The sequence below is a fragment of the Poromitra crassiceps genome (assembly GCF_964638095.1).
Source record: "Poromitra crassiceps genome assembly, chromosome: 25".
NCBI classification, from domain to species: domain Eukaryota; kingdom Metazoa; phylum Chordata; class Actinopteri; order Beryciformes; family Melamphaidae; genus Poromitra; species Poromitra crassiceps.
In genome coordinates, this window is record NC_139649.1 from 6,631,067 (window position 1) to 6,653,047 (window position 21,981).

The window sequence follows — 21,981 nt, forward strand, 5'->3', positions numbered from 1 at the left end:
GGAGGAGGAGAACAGGAGGAGATGGTGACAGGGAGGAGGAGAACAGGAGGAGGTGGTGACAGGGAGGAGGAGAACAGGAGGAGGTGGTGACAGGGAGGAGGAGAACAGGAGGAGATGGATGAACCCGGCTAATGTTTAAAGGCTCTCTGCGGGCACTTATTGCTCTCAGACATTAATAGGAACAGAACAGCTACGCGGCCGAGACGGAGGAAAAAGCAAATTCACGTTTTTTTTCACGCTGTCAAAATAAGACTGATTATTTCATTAGAGTGCGGCAAAGCTTTCTCAAACGCGACACTTTTAAATTCAGATGCATTATGTATGAGAGAGAGAAGCCATGTGTGTGTGTGCTGACAACAATGCTGCCCCGCTGATTTAGAGGCTAATCACAGGCCTCAAAACACCCGCCGCCAAAACCTCACATCCACGCCATGAAAGGATTTACCGGGGGCGAGGATCCTGCGCTTTGTCACGGTTGTTTTTTCCTGCATTACTGTAACGACATCACTGATCCTCATTTCCTCAAAATGAAACCAAAACACAACCTCCATTCAGGGGAACTGTTGCTGTTGGGCCAACTATCTATCTCCCCCCCCTCCTCCCCTCTCTCTCTCTCTTCCTCTCTGTCTCCTTTATTGTTATTTTTTCTCTTTTGAAGAAGAAGAAAACAAGGAAGTACACATCACATGATGATGATGAGAGCGGGGCCTGATGTTGTTGTGGCAGAGAGACGGGCGGGGTCCATCACACCGGACCACTGTAAAATGGCTGCCTGTGATTGTAAGGCAGGGCGAGGAGCTGGTGGGGTGGGGTGGTGGATACAGGCCAGCTGATACATTTCAACTAGCACGCTGTATTCACCTTATTCTTTGCCCACACATGGACGCTTCCGCATTACGTCATTTCGTAATAGTATTTCCGTTTTGACTTGCCAAAAACCCCGCAGGCAAGATGGCCGCGCACACTCCTGGCAGAATTACTCCGCCATAAACTAACATATCTTGGCCAATACGTATGTAACATACAAAATAAAACAACCCGTAATATCTTAATTTTATGTAGAATGCAGAGGGAATGTAACTGTTTAGTTAAACTTGCATTCCAGGAATATTGTGCTCTAAAGATGACGTTAGTGGCTGGAGACTGTTTCGTCCTGAAACCCACATAGGTTGCGCCAGGCCTCTGTGGGATTCGAAATAACGCATCCGAGATAGGAACGTTATGAATATAGCCACGTTATAAACAACAAACTAACGCTGGTGATCCGTATGGAAACGGTGTTACTCGAAATGGTTAAAAGTGATATCAATTTGGTCATTCAGTGGCATTTTACTGCCATATAACATAACTAACTAGCGGCTAATATTAGCCACCGGAAGAACAAATACGTTTGCGTTGAACGCGTAAGAGAGAAAAAGTGGGCGTGGTGAATAAGGTGAATACAGTGAATCAGAGGGGGAAACATCACTGTGGACCTATGTATGTCCCCACTGAACATCACATTCTATCAGGGCAAAGTGCCTCTTGAGCCACAGAGCATCAGTGTTTGTAAAACATCTTCATAATAGAAGAATCACCATCATCACCAGTTTGTTCACTCCTTTCATCCAACAGGATCCATCAGGATTGCCTCGAAGCATTTATCTGCTCATCATGGCCATTTAGTGGACTGTAGGTTTGTTCAGAGTTTGGGATGAACAAGGTTCTACTGCAGTCTATTTGGTCTCTGCTTGACATGATCTTACCTGTCGGTCATAACTTTGCTCCACACACCCCTCCTCTTCCTCTGAGGTACGCCCGTGGTCCTCCTCCGACAGCCCAGCAGAGACAGGGTTCAGGGGGAAAGGCTCTGTATAGGCACTGAGAGAGAGAGAAAACATATTATGGATACAAAAGAACAGCCTTGGTATGAGCACTGATATATATGACATGAATATTATAACAGCATAACAGTATTTACACTATAGCAGATCTTTGATAGCACAGCATGAACCTGCAATGAGTGACATCGCGCTGAAAAGCGTTAAAGGGGAAACAACAGGCATATAGCAGAGGTTCTCAAATGTTTTTTCAGCCAAGGACCCCTTACAGGATAGAAAATATACTGGGGACCCCCTCATTCTGATTTGTGATTTTGGGCTAAGCTTAATTGTTTCCACGGTAACGTGCTTGACTTTTAAATTGATTGGTTTGTTAGATTAGAATGTAATCCATGAAGCATTTTAGATTTAAAGCATAACATATTTTTGTTGAACTATGAAGCTTTTGGAACAACAACAACAAAAACGTTTTTATTTTTATTTTCCTGAAAACTTTTTGCGCACCCCCTGGCAAAGTGCCACGGACCCCTGGGGGTCCCCAGCCCCCCATTTGAGAACCACTGGCATAGAGGACACAAACTCCAACCTGTGCATCAACAGGGAAAAGACTCCAACCTGTGCATCCACAGAGAAACAACTCTTTGAGTATGAAAAGCCTGCTTTCATAATGCCTTTGCAGACGCACAGCCTCATAACACTAAGCTGTAACCTCGCTGGCCAAAACATTCACGATTGCTTACTCCAAACTGACTCCAAACACCTGGAGGATCGGTTACACCTGGAGGTTGCTCTTTCTACAGTCTACTTCTTGAAATTCTTCTCCCTGTGTTTGTCTTTGAGAGTGAACATTTCCACTCCAGTGACACTGATTCATTCTGCTCACAGATGGCACAGTCGTGTACTTACACTGCTAATCCCTGCTGTATCTGCAGGGGGGCCATGCTGCAGGTCAGGTCTCATATAGTTCTTCTCATATAATCCCTAAATGCTACCTGTGGTCAATATTAAAGTTATGTGGCTCATGAAGGTGCATTCAGTGTGTTGTACCAAATTCACACTGTCAAGATGATTACTGCACAGATATTTTTCTTCTATTGTAAAACCAGATAGATGCTCATGGTCAGTTAGAGAATTAAGAATGATGCCATGGAAGTAGTTGGCAGGTTTCACTTTTCAGTTTTGTGGAATAGCATAGCATCATTTTGATGTTGTGGAAAGTAATTCCATCACAGGCTTAGTTATAAAAGCTAAATTGTTGTAGAGTATGTCACATGGTATGAGAGAAAATACCCAACAAAGAATGCTCTGCACGGCCTACAGGTTATAAACAGAGAGCTAATGGCAGCCTGAGTGTAAACTTGTGCTTGGGACAGCTGCCAGTAACAGGTTCATCACTGCCAAGGGGACACAACAGTCACTTGACCGTCACGTGAAAAATCCTTATATAACGAGTTTTAAGGCTGGAACAAAGCCAAAAATCGAAAATAAACCCCAGCCCCTCCCCCCTCCGATTTCTATTTTTTGTTTTTGCTCCAACTGAAATGTTTTATGGTCACTCACGATTCAGTAGGTCACGGGTTGGCTTTGTTCCAGCCTTGAAACTCTATATAACGGTTTTTCGAAATGTCTATGGAGAAATGAATGGGGAACTCACTTCTGGGTTAAGAAATGTCACGTGACTGTTCAGCTCTATAGGTCGTGTAGAAGAAGCACAGAATGATGCTGAAGGTGAATCAGTACTGTTAAGTGTGAACAGATGTCCTGGTGACTGCTGAGTGAAATGGGGTGTAGCATTGTGGGATAGAGTCTAGCTTGTGATGTTAAAAACCCACCCTCGGGTACTCTCAGGCATTTTTGTAAAGAACTTCTGTAATGTACTTTCATCAACCTGTCTTGTTCCCTTCTACTTCATTTCCTTCCTACATTTCCCAGAATTACTTTCTGCCTCTTCTACCGTGTATGATTGTGGGACATCGTTCTAGAAGCCATTGCTCTTTAATGCTGAGGGACTGACATCAAAATGTGATGTTTTTAGATATGATATGCTTTCAAACTCGCTGTAGCTGCACTGGAAATATCTCGACGTATGACATCATGGTGTGTTTTTGTATTATCCCAAGGGGTAGTTCCGTTCGTGAAAACTGAAGCCAATGCGGAAGTAAGTTAAAGCTGCATTCTTTCTAATGACCAACGGACCAATGGATGACTCCATTGGCTGAAAAAAGAGGTCCAATTGTATGGAAGTCAATGGGAAAGCGACCCTACTTCTGACTTGATGTATGACCTCAGTAAAGACTTTCCTAATGAGTTTATGGACTCAATCGTTAGTTTCAAGTCTCCTTCAATAAGCATGATGTTCATTTGGTAAATTATGGTCCCATTTAGAGTAAAATAGACGATAAAGCAGACTATGCTTTGGGGGCGTGATTGACAGATTGTCCAGTGATCGTGGACCAATAGCAGGCGATGCTGCGGCTCTTCTCGTCCACATTTACATCACTTCCTGCTCCAAATAACCAAGATGGCGATGCGGTGAAAATGCCAACCTCGAGGCTTCAAAGCGGGAGCCCACAAACCAATGGTGATGTCACAGTAGCTACCGCCATATTTATTATACGGTCTAATATCCACATCCCCACCTCACGGGAGCATACTTGTAATCATTTATACAGAAATGCAACTGTTTAAAAGTGATATCATTGTCTGGTAGACGTGACCTACCTGATTTCTAAGTTAAAACAGCCCCGAAATATGTTGGGGATGCAATTCTCGGCCGGGATGCGGAAAGGTTCACGGCAGGTGTCGCAAGCGCAAATTAGAGCCGTGCCGAAATCAAGGCTGTGCAAGGCTGCGTATGACATATCCAAAAGGAATTCCACTTTCCACTGCGCAAATACCTCTCTCCGCTGGGAGCGCAGCGGTAATCTCCGTGCAGCGCACCCAGCGCAGAGAGGTATTTGCGCGTAAGAGGTCCTTTTCAAAGCTCTTAGCGCAAAGTAATTGCTCGCTGCTGACGATAGCATAATGCCATCTATCACCCCATTTTAGCGCTGAAACGCCTGCTTTGGCTTGTGGCAGCCAATGCCCAGTGCAGTTATCACAGGCCGCATGCCTTGTGTCCGCCCCCAATTTGCATTGCGCACGGCGTTAAACGCTAAATTAGCGCTTTTGGGAAGATAGAGCCCTTGATCTTTTAATTGTGATGTTTAATGACATATCCTTTAATATCTAATAAAGAAGTAAAATGCCATAAAACTACCGTAAACACACACACACACACACACACACACACACACACACACACACAGACACACGCACGCACGCACGCACGCACGCACGCACGCACGCACGCACGCACACACACACACACACACACACACACACACACACACACACACACACACACACACACACACACACACACACACCATAATGAGTGCTTGTATTGATGCCCCACACAGTAAACAGCCCCCTGTGTGTGTGTGTGTGGTTGTGTGTGTGTGTGTGTGCAGATAGCAGTAGCAGGCTATTAGAAGACTCTCAGAACCAAGGGTTAACAGAGTTCCCTGCTAGACTTCAGCTTCATTCAGACATACCCATCCTTCATGAGCCACACACACACACACACACACACACACACACACACACGCACGCACGCACGCACGCACGCGCGCACACACACACACACACACACACACACACACACACACACACCTACACACACACACACACACACACACACACACACACACACACACACACACACACACGCACCTCATATATATATATATTGGGTGGGCTGAGGGAAGCACCATATAGGCCATTACTCATGGTTGACCCCAGAGAGGACAGGCCAGCCTGGCTGGGGGTCTCGGTGATGTTGGGAAGAAGAGAGAATGGGAGAGATGGAGCTTTGAGACAGGGGGGTTCCTCCTCGAGGTGCCCAGAAGCAACTCTCTCAGCCATAGAGCCATTTCCACATTCACCTTTTCACCCTGCTTTATTTGCATCTGCATCCTCAACCAACAACAACACAATCTCTGAAAACAACTGTCTCTGTTGGGATTAGCCTAAGGTGACCAGATTTCTGAAATGAAAATCGGGGACATTTTCAGTTTTGCAGTCAATATCTCATTAAAATATCCAATCTTATTATCTATGAAATATAAAAGGGGGAGAATTCTGGTTTCATGTATTTTGGCCATGGTCCTGTAATAAACTATGGTGCAGGTCGACTGATATCCCTCCAAAATACCACATTTAAGACCTCGAGGAACACCATAGAAAAATGCATGTTCTGATTTGATATAAAAAACCTTTGACATTTGGAGATTTCACTAAATGAATAACATCTGTAGCATGACATGGTTGGGACAATGGAGGCTGTAGGTCTTCTAGTTTCATATGATATCACTTATTCACTATAGCTTTAAAAATGAGCCCGCTAGAGTCTCTGAAAGACAGTCATCTCGGCTGCAGATGAGGAGTAGAAAATCGGGGACATTTTCGGGGACAGCTTCCAGCCGCGGACAGGTCACCAAAAACGAGAAATTGGGGACGTCTGGTCACCTTAGATTAGCTACCTGAACGGTAATGGAGGGTTGTGGACCTATACATGGACCTATAGAAAAAAACATCAACAATTGCCACAAATGGAAATCATTTCGTCCATGAATTACTTCCTCCTTCTTCATCTTGAACAGAGGGGATTTCCTTCTTAAACCATCCTAAGCCGTTATTGCACAGGAAAAACGTGTGTATAGCTCCAATCAACTTCATATAATCATTCCATACATAAAGCTCGTAATAATGAACAATACGTGAAGTCCTTTATCAAGACCCATTAATGAAGTGCTATTACGCCAGCCAATTGCAATGTCTTTTATTATGTTAAATCGACTGTGCCAAATTCAGAGGAGCATACAATGATTCTCTGCTCAAAGACGTAGCCTATACGCCGCCCCATTTTCTGTGAATTTGATGAAGCTTGTAATATGTAATTCAATTGAGCTAAACATTGAGTATTAAAATATATATTAGGTGCAATCAGAAGGGCCTTTTCCCGCGTGTAATGGCGCTATTACAGGACATTATAGGCGCAGCTGAATAGGTTCACATTAGCCTCTTCAGCATAGCAGATTGGGATACTGATGGGGGATTAACAGAATTGAGGCACTTTATAGTTTGCTGCTGTTTGTGATGACGGTTATGCGTGTAGCCTCTGGCTGTTGTGACAATGTGTGATGAGAGTCTGGACCCTCTGTCTGCTGCCGCCCTGCCTGTGACATGGAGGAGTGCTCTGTATAATAACGCTCATCTAACATCATCTGACAGGCTTGTCAGGGCAACAACATTATAACCTCTGCTCACTTGGTTTAAATTGATTTATCCTCTCTTTAGCCACGGCGTGTAACGATAACAGCCATAGTCAACCAATCACTTTAAGCCTTGTTCGTTTGTATGAGCAGCAGTGATAGGCCGCCGGCATTCCTGACAAAGCCACAATAAAGAGCAGACCTGGCATTCCGGACAGCGCCACACCTCGCCGTGTTGTTCCAGGAGGAGTCTGGGAAACCTCCGCCCCGCCGCGGTGACCCCCTTTCTCCTCCTCCCCGTCCTCCCTCTCTGTCTCCCGCCGCAGACCCTCCGCCCTTCTCCTGCATTTCCTGTAAACAGGCTGGTGGGAAGCTCCTATAGGCTGGACACTTCCTCCCTGGGGATGACCTGGCAGTGACCTCAGAGTCGCCGCCTGGCATCGCGGCCCTGGCCCGAGCCAGCGGTACACACCCTGCTGCTGCCCACCACCTCGCCACACAGCCACCACCCAGCTAAACAATGTTCTTAAGATGGTTCCCTCATCACTACTAACACTAACATAACAGTGGGGTGGAGGAGCCGTTTGAGAGGCCATGGTAGGGCTTTTGTCATCACGCTGAAGAACTTTGTGTTCGGCTGTTTTTTGAGTGAAAATGTTGCCAAAGGGTCACCAGGAGATGCACTAGTGTGCACACATTAGCACTAGCTAATTGAAAATGCTCCTATAGAGCTATTTACTTAGTGTACAGGGACACCAGCACATCTGCATTGTTGTGGTCTACCTACTGCTTAGTGTTGTTGTCACAAACAACACAGAATCCAATGCCATCACAAAACCTCGGCTGTCTTTGCTTCAAAGACTTTTCCCAGCACTCATTTGTTGCGGTACTTACTACAATACAAGGGCAACTTCCTCTGGAGAACCGCCATCTTTGATGAAGCACCTTACAATATAATATACTGTACATACTGTATGTACTGTATAATATGCAGACACCAGTGCAGACACACACCCCCACACACAGACACACACGTATGTACGTACACACACACACACACACACACACACACACACACACACACACACAGAGACACACACACAGAGACACACACACACACACACACGCACGTACACACACACACACACACACACACACACACACACACACTCATTAGCAACTCCTGGGCTATGGGCTTGGGATCAATCATTAGTATGCCATGTGTGTGTATGCATGGTAGCCTATGGTAGCCAGCTTGCTATACCATCTCTTTGCTTAGCTCAGTTAGTTGTAAACCTGGTGTTGAAGTAGTGTTTGAATGGTGCTATACATTAATCACAGCGGGCAAAACAAAGCAAGCCTATGTCACAGCAGTGTTGTACGTTTGTAAGAAACATGCATGTCTCTGCTTCTGTAGGCATGATTCTTTTGTGTGGCTCACGGTCACTCTGCTCAGCACAATAATCCACTTCTCTCTATAGGTCTATAGGCTACAGAGCAGTGTTGACTGTTCAATGTGTTCTCCATACATCACTGCCATCATCAACTAGCTGGACTGGGGGCAGTGGCCATGTCAGGCGTTGAACAGAGTTTAGTGGAAGATGCACACACACACACACACACACACACACAAACACACGCACGCACACACACACACACACACACACACACACACACACACAGAGACACACACACACACACACACACACACACACACACACACATCTGAGCACAGCACACAGAGGCATGCACAAACAAACAACCACACAACATACAGTGAGCACACACACAGACACACACTCGCGTACGCGAACACACACACAGACACACAGACACACACACACGCACGCACGCACATGCACACACACACACACACACACACACACACACACACACACACACACACGCACGCACACACACACACACACACACACGCACTAAGATAAACATATACCCCACCATACACATCCAGACAAAACAAGAGCCGCCTTGGCAACAGAGGCATCTCCAGGGGGAATGCGGTGGTGGAGGCGAGCTGTCAGGGCAGAGAGGTTCTTTAGATCTTTGTGAGCAGTTTGAGGTCTGAGACCTTCGCCACACAATGAGCACAGATCGATAATGTCACCGGGAGAAGAAGCCACACTGAGGGGCCATTGTCTGGGAAACAGAGGGCTTTCAAACGAGGAGATGTGTCTTAGTAAACAGAGATAAACAGAGAAGACGGATCAGGTTATATGCTCCTGCAATACAGGTGACTATGAACGAGATTTGTGTAGAAATATGGATAGAAATTAGATTCAGGACCCTCTTTTGATTAAAGTAAACAGTTATGAAAGGCAAATTAAAAATTGTGAAACAAACATAAAGTAGACAATAAAGGGCACCGCAATAATAAAAAATAAATTGGGGCATGGAGGCATTCTGCCCCAGGATCATGTACAGAGTTTAGGGAGCTGGTGGTAATGGTCTGTCTCTTTGACTACACACAGCTCATCAAACAGCTATTTTATTAAGACCGGGGGACCGTGTGGCCCCACTGGCTGCAGCAGCAGTGCCACAGGCTGGGGTCATTCGGTAGGATGTGGCCTCACTCGATCACACACAGCGGTAAATCCATGGGCCCTCCAGGGTCCAATTGAAACGAGAAGCACTCGGGAGAGAGCGACTTTAATAAAAGCTCTCCCAAACTTAACCTCAAGTGTCAGGTACAGGAGAGCAATTACAGCAGCAGAACTACTCTCGCCTCCCTTTTCTTCTGTTCTTTCTTTCCCTGCCCCCTCCTTTGCCTTACTTTAGCACTACGCCCCCTGGCTTTCGTACTCGTCTCTGTTCCTTATTCTCCACATTCACACATACCTTCTCACCTTTGCTTGTTCCCCGCCTCCCAATGTGAAAAGAACTCTCTCTGTCTTTGACACCCCTATACTCTCTCACTTTTTAATTGCAGCCCATAACGACTTCCTCCATTGTGGATAAACCCGTGTGCTCTGTGAGACACCCAATTGCCACGAGCTGTTCCATCCCCTCACTCGCGTAGTAGGAATCAGCGGCACCAGATGCGACCTCTAAATCCACCAAATGAAAAACAAGAATAAGCTCTCCCACAAGCACTGTCCGTCTTCCCACAGCCACCGGTGCTTGACACAGCATGCTGCTCATCTCTCTCTGAATACACTCTCCTAGATGAGGGAGAACCTGACCTGCTCAGCCAGATGCCCCACACTGACTATCTGTCAGCTGTTCACCACTGGAGATTGCACTTCTGAACTGATGGGGCCTGGCTTTACAACTCCACCGACAAACATGAAGGTGGTTGAAGCCGGACTATAGCATTCCCCCACCTATTCTGTAAAAAAGTGGTACATGCATGCTCAGTATCCAGTATTCAGCATCGGCTAGTATATGAAGATGAACTGAAAGCGCATATAGAGAGGCAAAGTGACCGCCTACTTCCTGCTTCAGCACTGTACCAGGGATTTTTATCCGCCATTTATTTTCCCATAGACATTTCGTAAAATGCTTATAAAAATAGTTTTACTTCGTCAAACCAAACGCTTCAGCTATATTATTTCGAATCGGGAGAGACCATAGAACCTTTCACCTTCAAAAAACTATATCGAAAAAACATTTTCTTTAAATCCGCAATTTCTTTACATTTTGGTCTCAGTTAAATGTTATGTGGTCTCTCCTGTTTCTAAATATATCTGAACCGTTTGGTTTGAACATGTACAACTATTTTTATAAGCATTTTACGAAATGTCTATGGGAAAATAAATGCCGGATGAAAATCTCTGGTACAGTGCTGAAACAAGAAGCAGGCGGTCACTTTGCCTCTCTATACAATGATGAACGATGAGGAAAAACTTCACGGCCGTGTGAAAAGCCATCTCATTTCTCATTTGTCATGGATGGTTCTAATGAGTAGTTTGCCCTTTTGCATTCGAGCATGGCACATTGGCACAATTCCAATTACATTTTGCATGGATTTATTGAGAGATATTACTGTACCTTTCAGGCTCTTCTTTAGGTAACTGGGGTTTGCTGTCAATCCCCGGGAAACTGTTCATGTCCACATAGCCATCGTTGTCGTTGCAGGTGATTGTCATGCGGTTGGGGTCCTCAAAGAACTCAGTGACAGTGAGGGCTCTGACGGGTCTGCCTGGGATCTGAATGTTCTCATAGTCGGAGCTCATGGCCGGGATGTTCTCGTAGTCTGAGGTGTCAGCACCAGCACTGGGAAACGAGATGGAGCGTGGTTTGGTCAAAGGCAGTGGCATGAGGGGGCGACGAGAGCGCTCCTCGAAGGACTCCCCTCTGGAAATGCCCCTGCCACCAAAGGCTTTGGGGTCTCCTTTCCTCTTCTGGTGGTAGAGAACAGAGAATGTGGACGGCAGGTCTGGAGGACGCTGCTGAGGCATCACCAAGCCGGACTGGAGCTGCGGAGAGCTGCTGGTGCTCCTACGGTCCAGCTCTATGACTCTCGATGGGCCATGGTGGCTGGACTCGGAGGAGGAGCGCGAAGAGCGGACACTCCCATCGCTGAAACCTTTGGAATCGCTCTTCCTCTTGAACTTGAGGGCGAGGAAGCGCTTGAAGGACGACGTCTTCTTCTTAGGTCTATCGGTGGTTTCATGCTGGATCAGGAGGGAAGGGGAACTCTTGGTAACGGGTCTCTTGGTAATGTATGCCAGGTCAAAGGGTGGCGGGATGTCTACTAGTGAGGTCGGGGTGGAAACACCACTGGACGACTGATGGCTACGCTGTGAGAAGCTTCCAGAGGAGGTTATGACACACGGGAGGGAAAGGTTATCATCTCTCCTCTTCATCCTGCCCTCTCCCTTCAGCGATTGGTCGAGCTCTGCGGGACTGGTTAAGGACAATTCTGGACGCGAGTATAAGAGGAAGCGACGAGGTTTCAGAGACGGGATTAGACGGTTGACCCCTTGATGTTCTGGACGACTGAGAGGTTCCCCGTTCTGATCCAAAGCCACTGTGCAGTAGTCATGAGTCTGGTACTCCGTCCCTGTCTCCTCTGGAACGGTCTCGGGAACATAACCCGGAACCTTTCCAGAGTAAGAACGCGATCGTGTGACAATGGTTTTACGGTCGAGCGCCACAAAGTTCTCACCTTCTGAGTCAAACCCCGCCTCTTCATATATATGCTCTTCGCCATCTGAGTCTGTGTCTTCGTAATAAGGCACAATGTGACAGTCCAGTTCTTCTATGTCCTCTTCAAAAGCTTCAGTGGTGTGGGCAAACACCACCCTGTTGGTGAGCTCGGGGCCCACGTCCAGGTCTGCCGGTACGGTGATGTTGCACAGCCTGAGGCGAGGCTGGCAGCTGTTCCTCTGGCTTTGGAACGCCTGATCTCGTTTGGCTGTCCTCTCTTTAGCACTCTTTCCTTTTATTTGTCTTTTTTCCATTTCCTCGTCTTCGTCGTCATCCCCGATCTCGACGTAATCCTCCGACGAGACGCACTCCAACTGCTGGGAGTCATCTGCCTCGGGGCAGCAGAGGGAATCGTCAATGTCCGCATACTCGTCCACTGACTCGGTATCCTTGTCTTTGTCTATGTGCTGGTCGGACTGCCCGGTGCCTTCCTGGATCTCACCCTGCTCTGAGAGTGCGTGTTTCTCCTCCAGCTTGTCCACGTCGTCTGAAGACACGTAGTACGGCTCTTGGTTAGAAGCACCTGCGGTCTCCGGTTCATTCGAAGGCTTGTCATCAGTGTCGTCATCTTGACCCCACTCGGGGTCAGCAGTGCTGGTCGGATCAGTTGGCACAGCTCCAATGACGGAGTAAGGCCCAAACACGTCCTCAGTGCTAGCCGTGAATCGAAAACGCCCGGAGGGATCCTTGGTGGCCCGTTCCGGTTGCCACGATTCTGTGTCCCCTGTTTCGGCCGGGTCACACGAGTCACATGTATCACTGGCATCATCTGTGGCGCCGATCACATCGTAGGGATACTCCTCATTCACGGTTGGAAGCATGCAAAAGCCAGCGCCAAATGCGAATCCTCTGGCTTCCACCTCAGTCTCATCTGCGAGTAATTCACGTTGCAAACAGTCTCCAGTTTGTACACTGTCATCTTCTTTCACTTCGCTGTCATTCTCCTTAACACACTTATTGAGGAATTGCCTTTGATTCAGGTTTTGTTCTTCTACATGTTCATCTGGGTTTTCTGTAGGACCTCTAGGGTTTTCACTCTGTTCACTAACACCCTGCTCCTCCAAATATAATGAATGTGCTAGTGTATTGTCTTCATCTTTGTGATCAGTGTACGTTAATGTGTCCTCCTTGTCACCTTCAGATTGGTTCAAGTCATCATCAGTGTTTTCCTCCTCAGTAGTGTCAACAGTAGATCCATCATCGACTGCTTTGATTGTGTCGTCAGAGCCAACACTGTCTGTCTCAGCAGCATTATCTAACATCTCTCCTTCTTCCCCCGTTTCCTCCACAAGTTCTCCTCCTATTAGATCCTCACAACAGTCGTCGTCTCTGCTCACATTGCCATTGATGTTATCCTCTGCCTGGCCTTTCTCCTCTTTCTCTTGCTCCTCCTCAGCCACCTCGTGAAGGTCTTCGGTCTCTCCATCAGAGTGACTCAGGTCTCCGTTACTGAGGCTTTGTGAGGGGCAGGGCTCCCCCTGTAGGTGAGGCTCAGACAGGGGCCTGGGCTTGGGGGCGACGGGAGGTTTGGGGCCACAGACAGGAAGAGAAGGCCTTGACATCAGCTTGGACTGCACCTTGATGGTTAGATGACTGCGGACCGTCGGTCGGGGGACTTGCGGTGGATTCTGAAAATCTGAACAAAGAGAAAAAAGATATTTTATAACACAACTGTAGAAGCCACACAAATAATAACATTTTTTGTCGTTGTTGTTGACTACTTGTGTTGCATAACCATAAAGATTCCTATTTCTGAACAGGATGCAAATAGGAAGGCAAGCCTTGAGCAAGAGTCAGTGACTGTAGGGGACATTATGTGCAGGAAAAACAAGAGAGTCACAGTGTACTTAGGGGAGAAACAATAACTTCTCCCTGTCTGCGATGTGACACATACAGGTTGGCCGCATACAGAATTTCAACACTTATAACAGGATTGACCTCAACTACTGATTGGTTGATCATAATAATGTAACACTTTGCAGGTCATTTTCTAATCACAACACAATACTGTAAGTCATGTCCTACTTTTGACATTCATTCTCAAGTTTTGCTTTTAAATGTAGTCTTCTTGATGGAGTGCTCGTTAACATTCAACTACTTCATTGGAAAACAATGCTGATTTATTTTGCACATGATCCCCACACACATATCCGAAAACCGTAAACCGTTTTGCAGGCATTCCTTTAGTTTGACAGGTATTGAGAGTTGATTTGAGTTCAGTTGTGGACCAGTGATGTCATTTGTGCATGGATGACATCACTGGTAGTGCTGTCGCCTCACAGCAGGAAGGTCCTGGGTCGGACTCCCACCTGGAATGCTGTTGGCACTTGGGGTGTGTCTTATTGGGGTGTGTCTCCCCATGCCTTCGGTGCCTATAGTGCCCAGGTGGGTTATCTCGTGAAAGGGCCTTTCTGTGTGAGTTTGCATGTTCTCCCCCGTGCTCACCTGGGGTTCCCTCCATATAAAATCGATATGAACCCAAAAACATGCAAAGAAGATGAGCTAAGAGGAAGCTGGTCCCCGGGCGTCTGCGAGGAAAACGCTGCCCACCGTTCTGTTGCCCTGCCCATGGAGGAGGGCGAGCCAGGATGGGAGGATCAATTTCATTTCATGGTGCCATTTGGATAGGAGCATGTGTGTGTGTGTGCGTGCAAGGTGCCCGTGTGGGCAGACGGGGTTGTCCATCCTCGTTTCGTTTCGTTTCGTTAAAAATAAATCAGCGTTGTTTTTTTCATGAAGTTCGCTTAAAAATGGTCAAGTCATTCGAGAGCACTACTTATGAAATTTAGTATCGTCATGAAACACACCCATACTTAACAAAGAGTATACACCCTCTTCCTGTTATTTAGTACCTGCCCTGACGCACATCCTATTCAACCCTGTGTGCACTCTGGCTATCTCTGTGCTCGCTCGCTCTCTCTCTCTCTCTCTCTCCTGGCTATCTCTGTGCTCGCTCGCTCTCTCTCTCTCTCTCTGTGTCTCCTGACTTGATTTTGTCTGAATGCTTGTCTAAGCTAACTTGCTTGTCATGAATAATGAATACCTGCCCAGTACTGCATGTCTCTTTCTGCCCATACTGTAGGCTATATCTTCTCTCTCTCTCTCCTACTTCAACAGCACCACGCTCTATCTATTAATTCACACTCACTCACTAAACTCTAACTATTCCAGCAGCAGAGCCTCCTTGAAGGACTCCACACACAGGATGTCGACGGGGGGAAGGACATTAACAGCATGGCCTCCCATCACTCCTCCATGAACCCCTCTAGGAGTACACATTTTCACAACACAAATGCAACTTCCTTCTCGTCATTCTTCCCTGACTCTCACGAAACACACACACACACACACACACACTGGCGCACGCGCACACACACGTACACACACACACACACACACACACACACACACACACACCTACACACACACGCACGCACGCACGCATGCGCACGCGCGCGCACACACACACACACACACACACACACACACACACACACACACACACACACACACACACACACACACACACACACACACACACACACTTTTCTGCTGGAAAGGTCCTTTGAGTGTGTCAAAGAACAATAAAACAGGGAGAGAAAACAAGGGTCCCAGTCTGACTAAAGTACCAAACTGCAAACAACAGGATATGAATTATGCAACAAGAATTCAATTAAAACAAATGTTTGAAAAACAAAGGAAGAGACAGACCCAGGGAGAGGTAGACGCAGAGAGAGATAGACCCAGAGAGAGATAGACCTAGGGACTTTGACTGTGCCAAGCTCCCAGGATTTCGGACTGTGCACTGATCATGAAATGTCGCCTCTCAAAAAATAACAATGTAAGTATAAAATTCCAAGTGGAAAGCCACAGAACAAAATTTGACTTTCTGGTTTAAGATGGAGATTTCCCCTGACAGATGTTACAACATACAAATGGAACATAGCAGTTTGCCATGGGGCAGTGCAATGAAGGATTATAATTATGTGATTATCATTGTGAATTTCTGTTCCCCAATTGATTACTGTAATTTACAGTAGGCTACATACACTTGCATTTAACGGCTCTGGACAATTTCGCATAGAAGGTAATCCTAATCTAATCCTATAGAGAACATTTCCCAATAATCCACTGAAATAAACTTTTTTTTTTAATTATTATTATTATTATTATTATTATTATTATTATTATTATTATTATTATTATTATGGCTCATCCAAATTCATCCAGAGAAGCTCCAAATGTCATGAAAATCCATCACACTCGCCATTGTTATTATGTGATGGTTGCCCTGATCTAAATGGTGAGTTCCATAGTGATTTCCATGAAACTTTGAGTATCCCAGCTATTTGGAGGGAGCTATGATCAGTCAGTTATGTTGATAATTCATTGTACCGGTGGAATGCTAGATATATATAGCCTCCTAGTTCATCAAGTCGCATCGATTTCAACTGATAGAATATTGAATAAAACACGCGAAAACAAATAAGGGGAATTTCCAGATGGAATAAACCAATTTCCTATTCTACAAAGTATTCATCTCGCTCTCGCTCTCTGCAGTCTCTCTCTCTCCCACAGATGAGTCGCACAGCACTTAACACTAGTTGTAAATAAACCGTTTTAAGTTTAACCGTTAGTGATAAATTGACTGTATAACAAACCTGCGTTCATTGTGGGTAATCATCCGCCATGGCAACCGATGGTTATCCTCATATTTTCGCACCCATGTGTCCGTCCAAAATAACGCGGAAAGAAAAACTTAGTCCAAATCGGGGAAATCAAGTTGTAGAGAGAGAATAGCACATGTCGTCTTGGTTTCTCTCCTTATTGAAAGCGACTTGTGGAAGAAGACACTTGTCTCTGCAGGGAGGGAGGCAGCTGTGCGCAGCCGGCGTGCATCTCCAGTGATGATGCTACACTAGTAAACTGGTGCGCATCTGGAGACGGGAGGTGCTGTTGGACGCTTCCTGAGGCAGGACTCTAGCGCGGTCGGACATGGACCGCGGGCGGCGCTGACCAAACCCACTCCACTGAACATATCAGGCTATTTATTATGATGATGATCGAATAAATAAATCACATTTTCATCGCAAATATTTCCTTTTTTTGTTATGCACAGTGCACACAGCACTCCATCTCAGCTGCTACTGCGGAAGTTTTTGCACTAGGCGTATTTGCTGCATGTTTGTGGTCGCATCTGAGGATGTTTTGGTGCAGCAGCAGGACACAGACTCTAGTCGCAGTCGGGAGTAGCCAAACCCTCGGTATGACCACACCAAAGCACATTTCATCCCAAGGTTTTCATTGTGGTAACGGACAGCATAAAGCTCAACTACTGCGGCCGTTGTTGCACAGAGAAAGGATTTGCTGCGGTCAATGTGTTTGGCACAGCTATAGGGAACAGGTCCACATATTTATGTGGACAACAGTTAGGCCTATGTCTTGTGATATGCTACTTTTCTGCCCTGGAATGAAGGGGGCACAATAGGATAAATATTATATTTACTCAGATTTCAAAGTCAAATTCTTTCACACTATTATTGTTTATCCGTCATGTTTTCTTCATACATTGTTTCCTGACCACTAAGAACCTTGCATAGTAAAAGTTCCTAAAAGCACTTTCCAGAAGCAGTTTCTCTAGGACACCGAAAGCCTATAGTTGCTATTGGCTGGGCTTTCCTGGCCCGGCATCTGTTGCATGATTGAATGAAAGCGAGCCTTTAAAAACCTCTCTTCATAACAGGAAACTGCTCTCCCTGTTTCCTGCACAACAGGCAACACTTCCTTAGCAACAGATGGACATGGTTGGCAATGTTAACCCTTAGACCTTCACTGGAACTGATTGACTGGTGCTGTGCTGTGCTGAGCCTGACGGTATGATCAACTTTGACCAACTTCAATGTGGGACTCTTAGCGGCGGGGGGGCGGGCGGGGGGGCTTTTCAAGGACATACACACCTCCTCCTCTGCTGGGATAGCCAGCCACTTGGGGCCCATGATTTGACAGCTCCCAGTGCAGGTTAAAACAGCCACACATTGAGATGGGAATATCTCTTCTCTTCCTCTCTATACACACTTGAAGGTCAAACCTATGCAGCAGGACCTTGGGGATTTGACGGCGTAGTTGGAGGGGTGGATAGTGATAGAGAGGAGAAACGTGCAATAAAAGAATCACGTGTGTTGTATCGCTGCGGGGCACTGTCTGGTCCTGTAGACTGCAGTGGTGGCACACACACCCCATACATTACGCACACGGGATACACACCCATACATTACGCACACGGCACACACACACACACACGCACGCACGCACGCACGCACACACACACACACACACACACACACACACACACACACACACACACACGACACACACACACACACACACACACACACACACACACACACCCATACATTACCCACACGGCCAAATTCCCATTCCAGATGGTTTGGTGCAGGATTGACCGAGTCCTGCTGCAGGTGCAAAGCTCTACTCTATCAGACTGAGAGGTGCTTTGAGAGCGTTTATAATAATCACCTCACGTTATCGTGATGATCACTTACATTGTGCTCATTCATTAAATATTAAATACGTTGGCGTATTGTAATTAATTCATTGTAAAGCGAGTCACTTGAGAAGATATTAAAAATGGCACAATTATTGTGGGGGATTTAGTGTGGTCATTGTGCTCGCTGCAGTAATCAAATTGTTCATTTCACTATGCGACTACGCCAAAACAATAAAGTCACTGTGACTCATGTGTTGCTTCCCACTTTGTTACAATGTGATAATAAATAACCATGAAGGAGTGATGTTGGAGCCAAGATGGATTTTAATGTGTCAGTAGTAGCACATTCACAGCTGCAGAACAAAACATAACCTTTTGTTCTTGGGAATGGATAGCTAAAGATAGCTCCGGTCTGGTCTTTTGGCACTTGCCGTGGTGTTTCTCTCGAGACTATTCTATTCACAATTGCTCAATCTGACCTTCTTTGGTTTCACGTGTGCAAAATATTATGTTTTGCCTTTTGCATGGTGTGCAAACAGAAGCTGTCAAGAGTATTGTGTCATGTGCCACGGAGCAAAGAATGGCTTTTCGGAGTAAATATCCAGGCTCCAGATGTGCCACACAGACGTTCAAAACATGTTTTTTTGGATGGAGGATACAAATTTCCTGGACCGCCTGTAGCTGTGTGCTGCGCTCTGTCACCCCACCTGGAACACAACTTGACTGGAAGAGGAGAAAAGGGGAATGGAGATATGAGGGAAAACATGGCATAGTAGGACTACTACAGGCCCGGCTCCAGACCCAAATTACAGAGGGGGCCTGCCCCTAGCTTGGGGGGGGGGGGGGGCAAGCTACCCAAGGGGGGTCCGGGGGGAATCTCCCCCGGAAGAAGATTTTGTACATTTTAAAGTAAAATTCGTAAACCTGTTGCATTTGAGAGCAAAATGAAGAGGCTAAATCTATGAAGAACTACACACATACTGTATCTAATGTGTTGTGACTTTACAAATAATTAGGCCTAAACAATTCATATTAATTGTATTTACACATTGTGCACAAATTGCATTCATTGTGACACATTTACAATAGTTAATATCCAGCCAGAATCACTGCAAATGGATGTTCAAAGTAACAGTTAGCAATAGCATTCAGTTAATCAATGCCTAATGACAGCCAGATTCCGTTTTAAACTTTAAAACAGAAAAACGGAAAAACGTTTTTAGCCCCATTTTTTTTTAATGGGGGGGCCAGTTTGGGGAATGGGGCTGCCCGGCCCGGTCAGGGACCCCCCCCCCCCCCCCCCCCCCCCCCCAACGCCGGGCCTGGACTACTACTACTAGAGAACAAAATGACTCTCTCTCACCTCCTCTCCCCTGGACACACTGTGCCAAACAGGAAAGGGATCAGGGAAAGGGGTCAGCAACTTGCTCCCAGAGCCGAGACAATCCACAACACCTGCTTTGCCAGTGTGACTGGACGCTGCACTGAATGGATGTGCTGTGTGTTTTGTTATCCCCCGCTGAGAGGAAAGCTACGTGACACTGCACCGCATTTACTGGAAAGCACTTGTTTTGGCCTGTGTAGATGTGCCCTTTCGTGGCACAATGTGTTCCCATACTAAATTATGTCAGTGGCACGTTTGCGGCTAAATTCATTTTTAAGAAAAGTGGGCCCTTAAAGGAACACTCTGCCCATTTTCAACCAGCTTTGTATCATTAGAACATCAGTAGTATATCAGAAAACTGTAAACTGTTTTGAAGTCTGTCATTTAATTTGACAGTTATTGAGTGTTAAAGTGTGACATCACTGGTCCACACTAACTCAAATTAATAACTCATTAACTCAAATCAACTCTCAATAACTGTCAAACTAGATGAATGATGAATAGTTTGACAGTTATTGAGAGTTGATTTGAGTTAATGAGTTATTAATTTGAGTTAACACTCAATAACTGTCAAATTAAATGACAGACTTCAAAACCGTTTACAGTTTTCTGATATACTACTGATGTTCTAATGATACAAAGCTGGTTGAAAATGGGTGGAGTGTTCCTTTAATCATGCTATTATGCAAACTAGTTAGCTACAGTGTATTAAGTGCAGGTATTGATTTCGTTGATACTCAAGAACAATCAGGCAGAAGGGCTTTAACTCTTTACAATGACCCAAACACCTTTGTAATTAGTGGATGGCAAAGTGTTTGACTGCTGTATGGATCCACAGCATTTATCGACATTTCCTTTTATTGATTCCAAACCTGTGAACAACCAATAAGGGCCACCGCAGTCCTCCTGAGAGCGGTGTATTCGCCCCGAGCTTTACCATTCTGATTAAGAGACTTGAGAGCAGAAGGGAGAATGTGTACAACATGACAACAGATTTTATTAGATTGTCAGAACATTGAAGGAGAGATTATTTTTTAGTAATGGAGTTTGGTCTTTTTTTTGATGAAGAGCGGTGACAGGATAGATATGCATTATTGAACAGAACCTAGAGGCAGTGCAACAACAACCCACTGTCGCCCAAGAAACTCAGGTGGTTCTTATGCATAAAAAATAGTTTTGTGCAACCCGGGTGAAATATGAAAATTCTGTTGTCAGCACAGTGTAGGCTATACTCCACTCTGCCAGCAGTATGAAAGCTGGAACACTCCTCACTCTGCTCTGCTCCCCCCCTTCCCTTCCCCAGCTTTGCAGTAAACAGGTGGATGAGAGAAGTCAGCACTTCATCAAAAGCAGCTAATGCAGGCCTGAATCCCCACAGGAGCCACGGAATCCACAGAAAATCAATGAAACTCGCCTATATCACTGTCGCCATCACAATGACAAAAATGTGTAATGTTATATACACAAATGTATAATGTATGCTGCAGTGTTTACTCAACAGTATGTTGATTTATCCCATTTGTAAGCTCCTTAAAATAATAATAATAACAGCTTATATCCAAACACTTTGCATCTGCTCTGCATTTATTACTGTTAACTAACCGACAGCAGGCGGCGGTTGTATATTAGTGGCTCATTAAGTGACTTTACGCAGTCATTCCCGCAATGCTCTTTTGTGTTACGTCTAGCCTAACAAAACAGATCAACCGGCAGCGCCGTTCCATTAGCCAATAACAAGGTATAATTGCTCTCCAGTATAAAGGGCACGGCTATGTCGCGTCCCTG

General features: G+C 45.8%; 1 protein-coding gene across 1 annotated transcript in view; it reads right to left on the reverse strand.

Moving 5' to 3' along the window:
- fgd5a (FYVE, RhoGEF and PH domain containing 5a) overlaps nt 1-14,665 on the reverse strand; it is a gene marked incomplete at its 5' end in the record, with an annotated part of 63,021 nt that extends 48,356 nt beyond the window's left edge. The window contains 3 exon segments of the mRNA XM_083661018.1: nt 1,746-1,860; nt 11,144-13,940; nt 14,614-14,665. Of these exon segments, the coding sequence (XP_083517144.1) occupies nt 1,746-1,860; nt 11,144-13,940; nt 14,614-14,665 (2,964 nt within the window).
- Nucleotides 14,666-21,981: the final 7,316 nt, after the last annotated feature.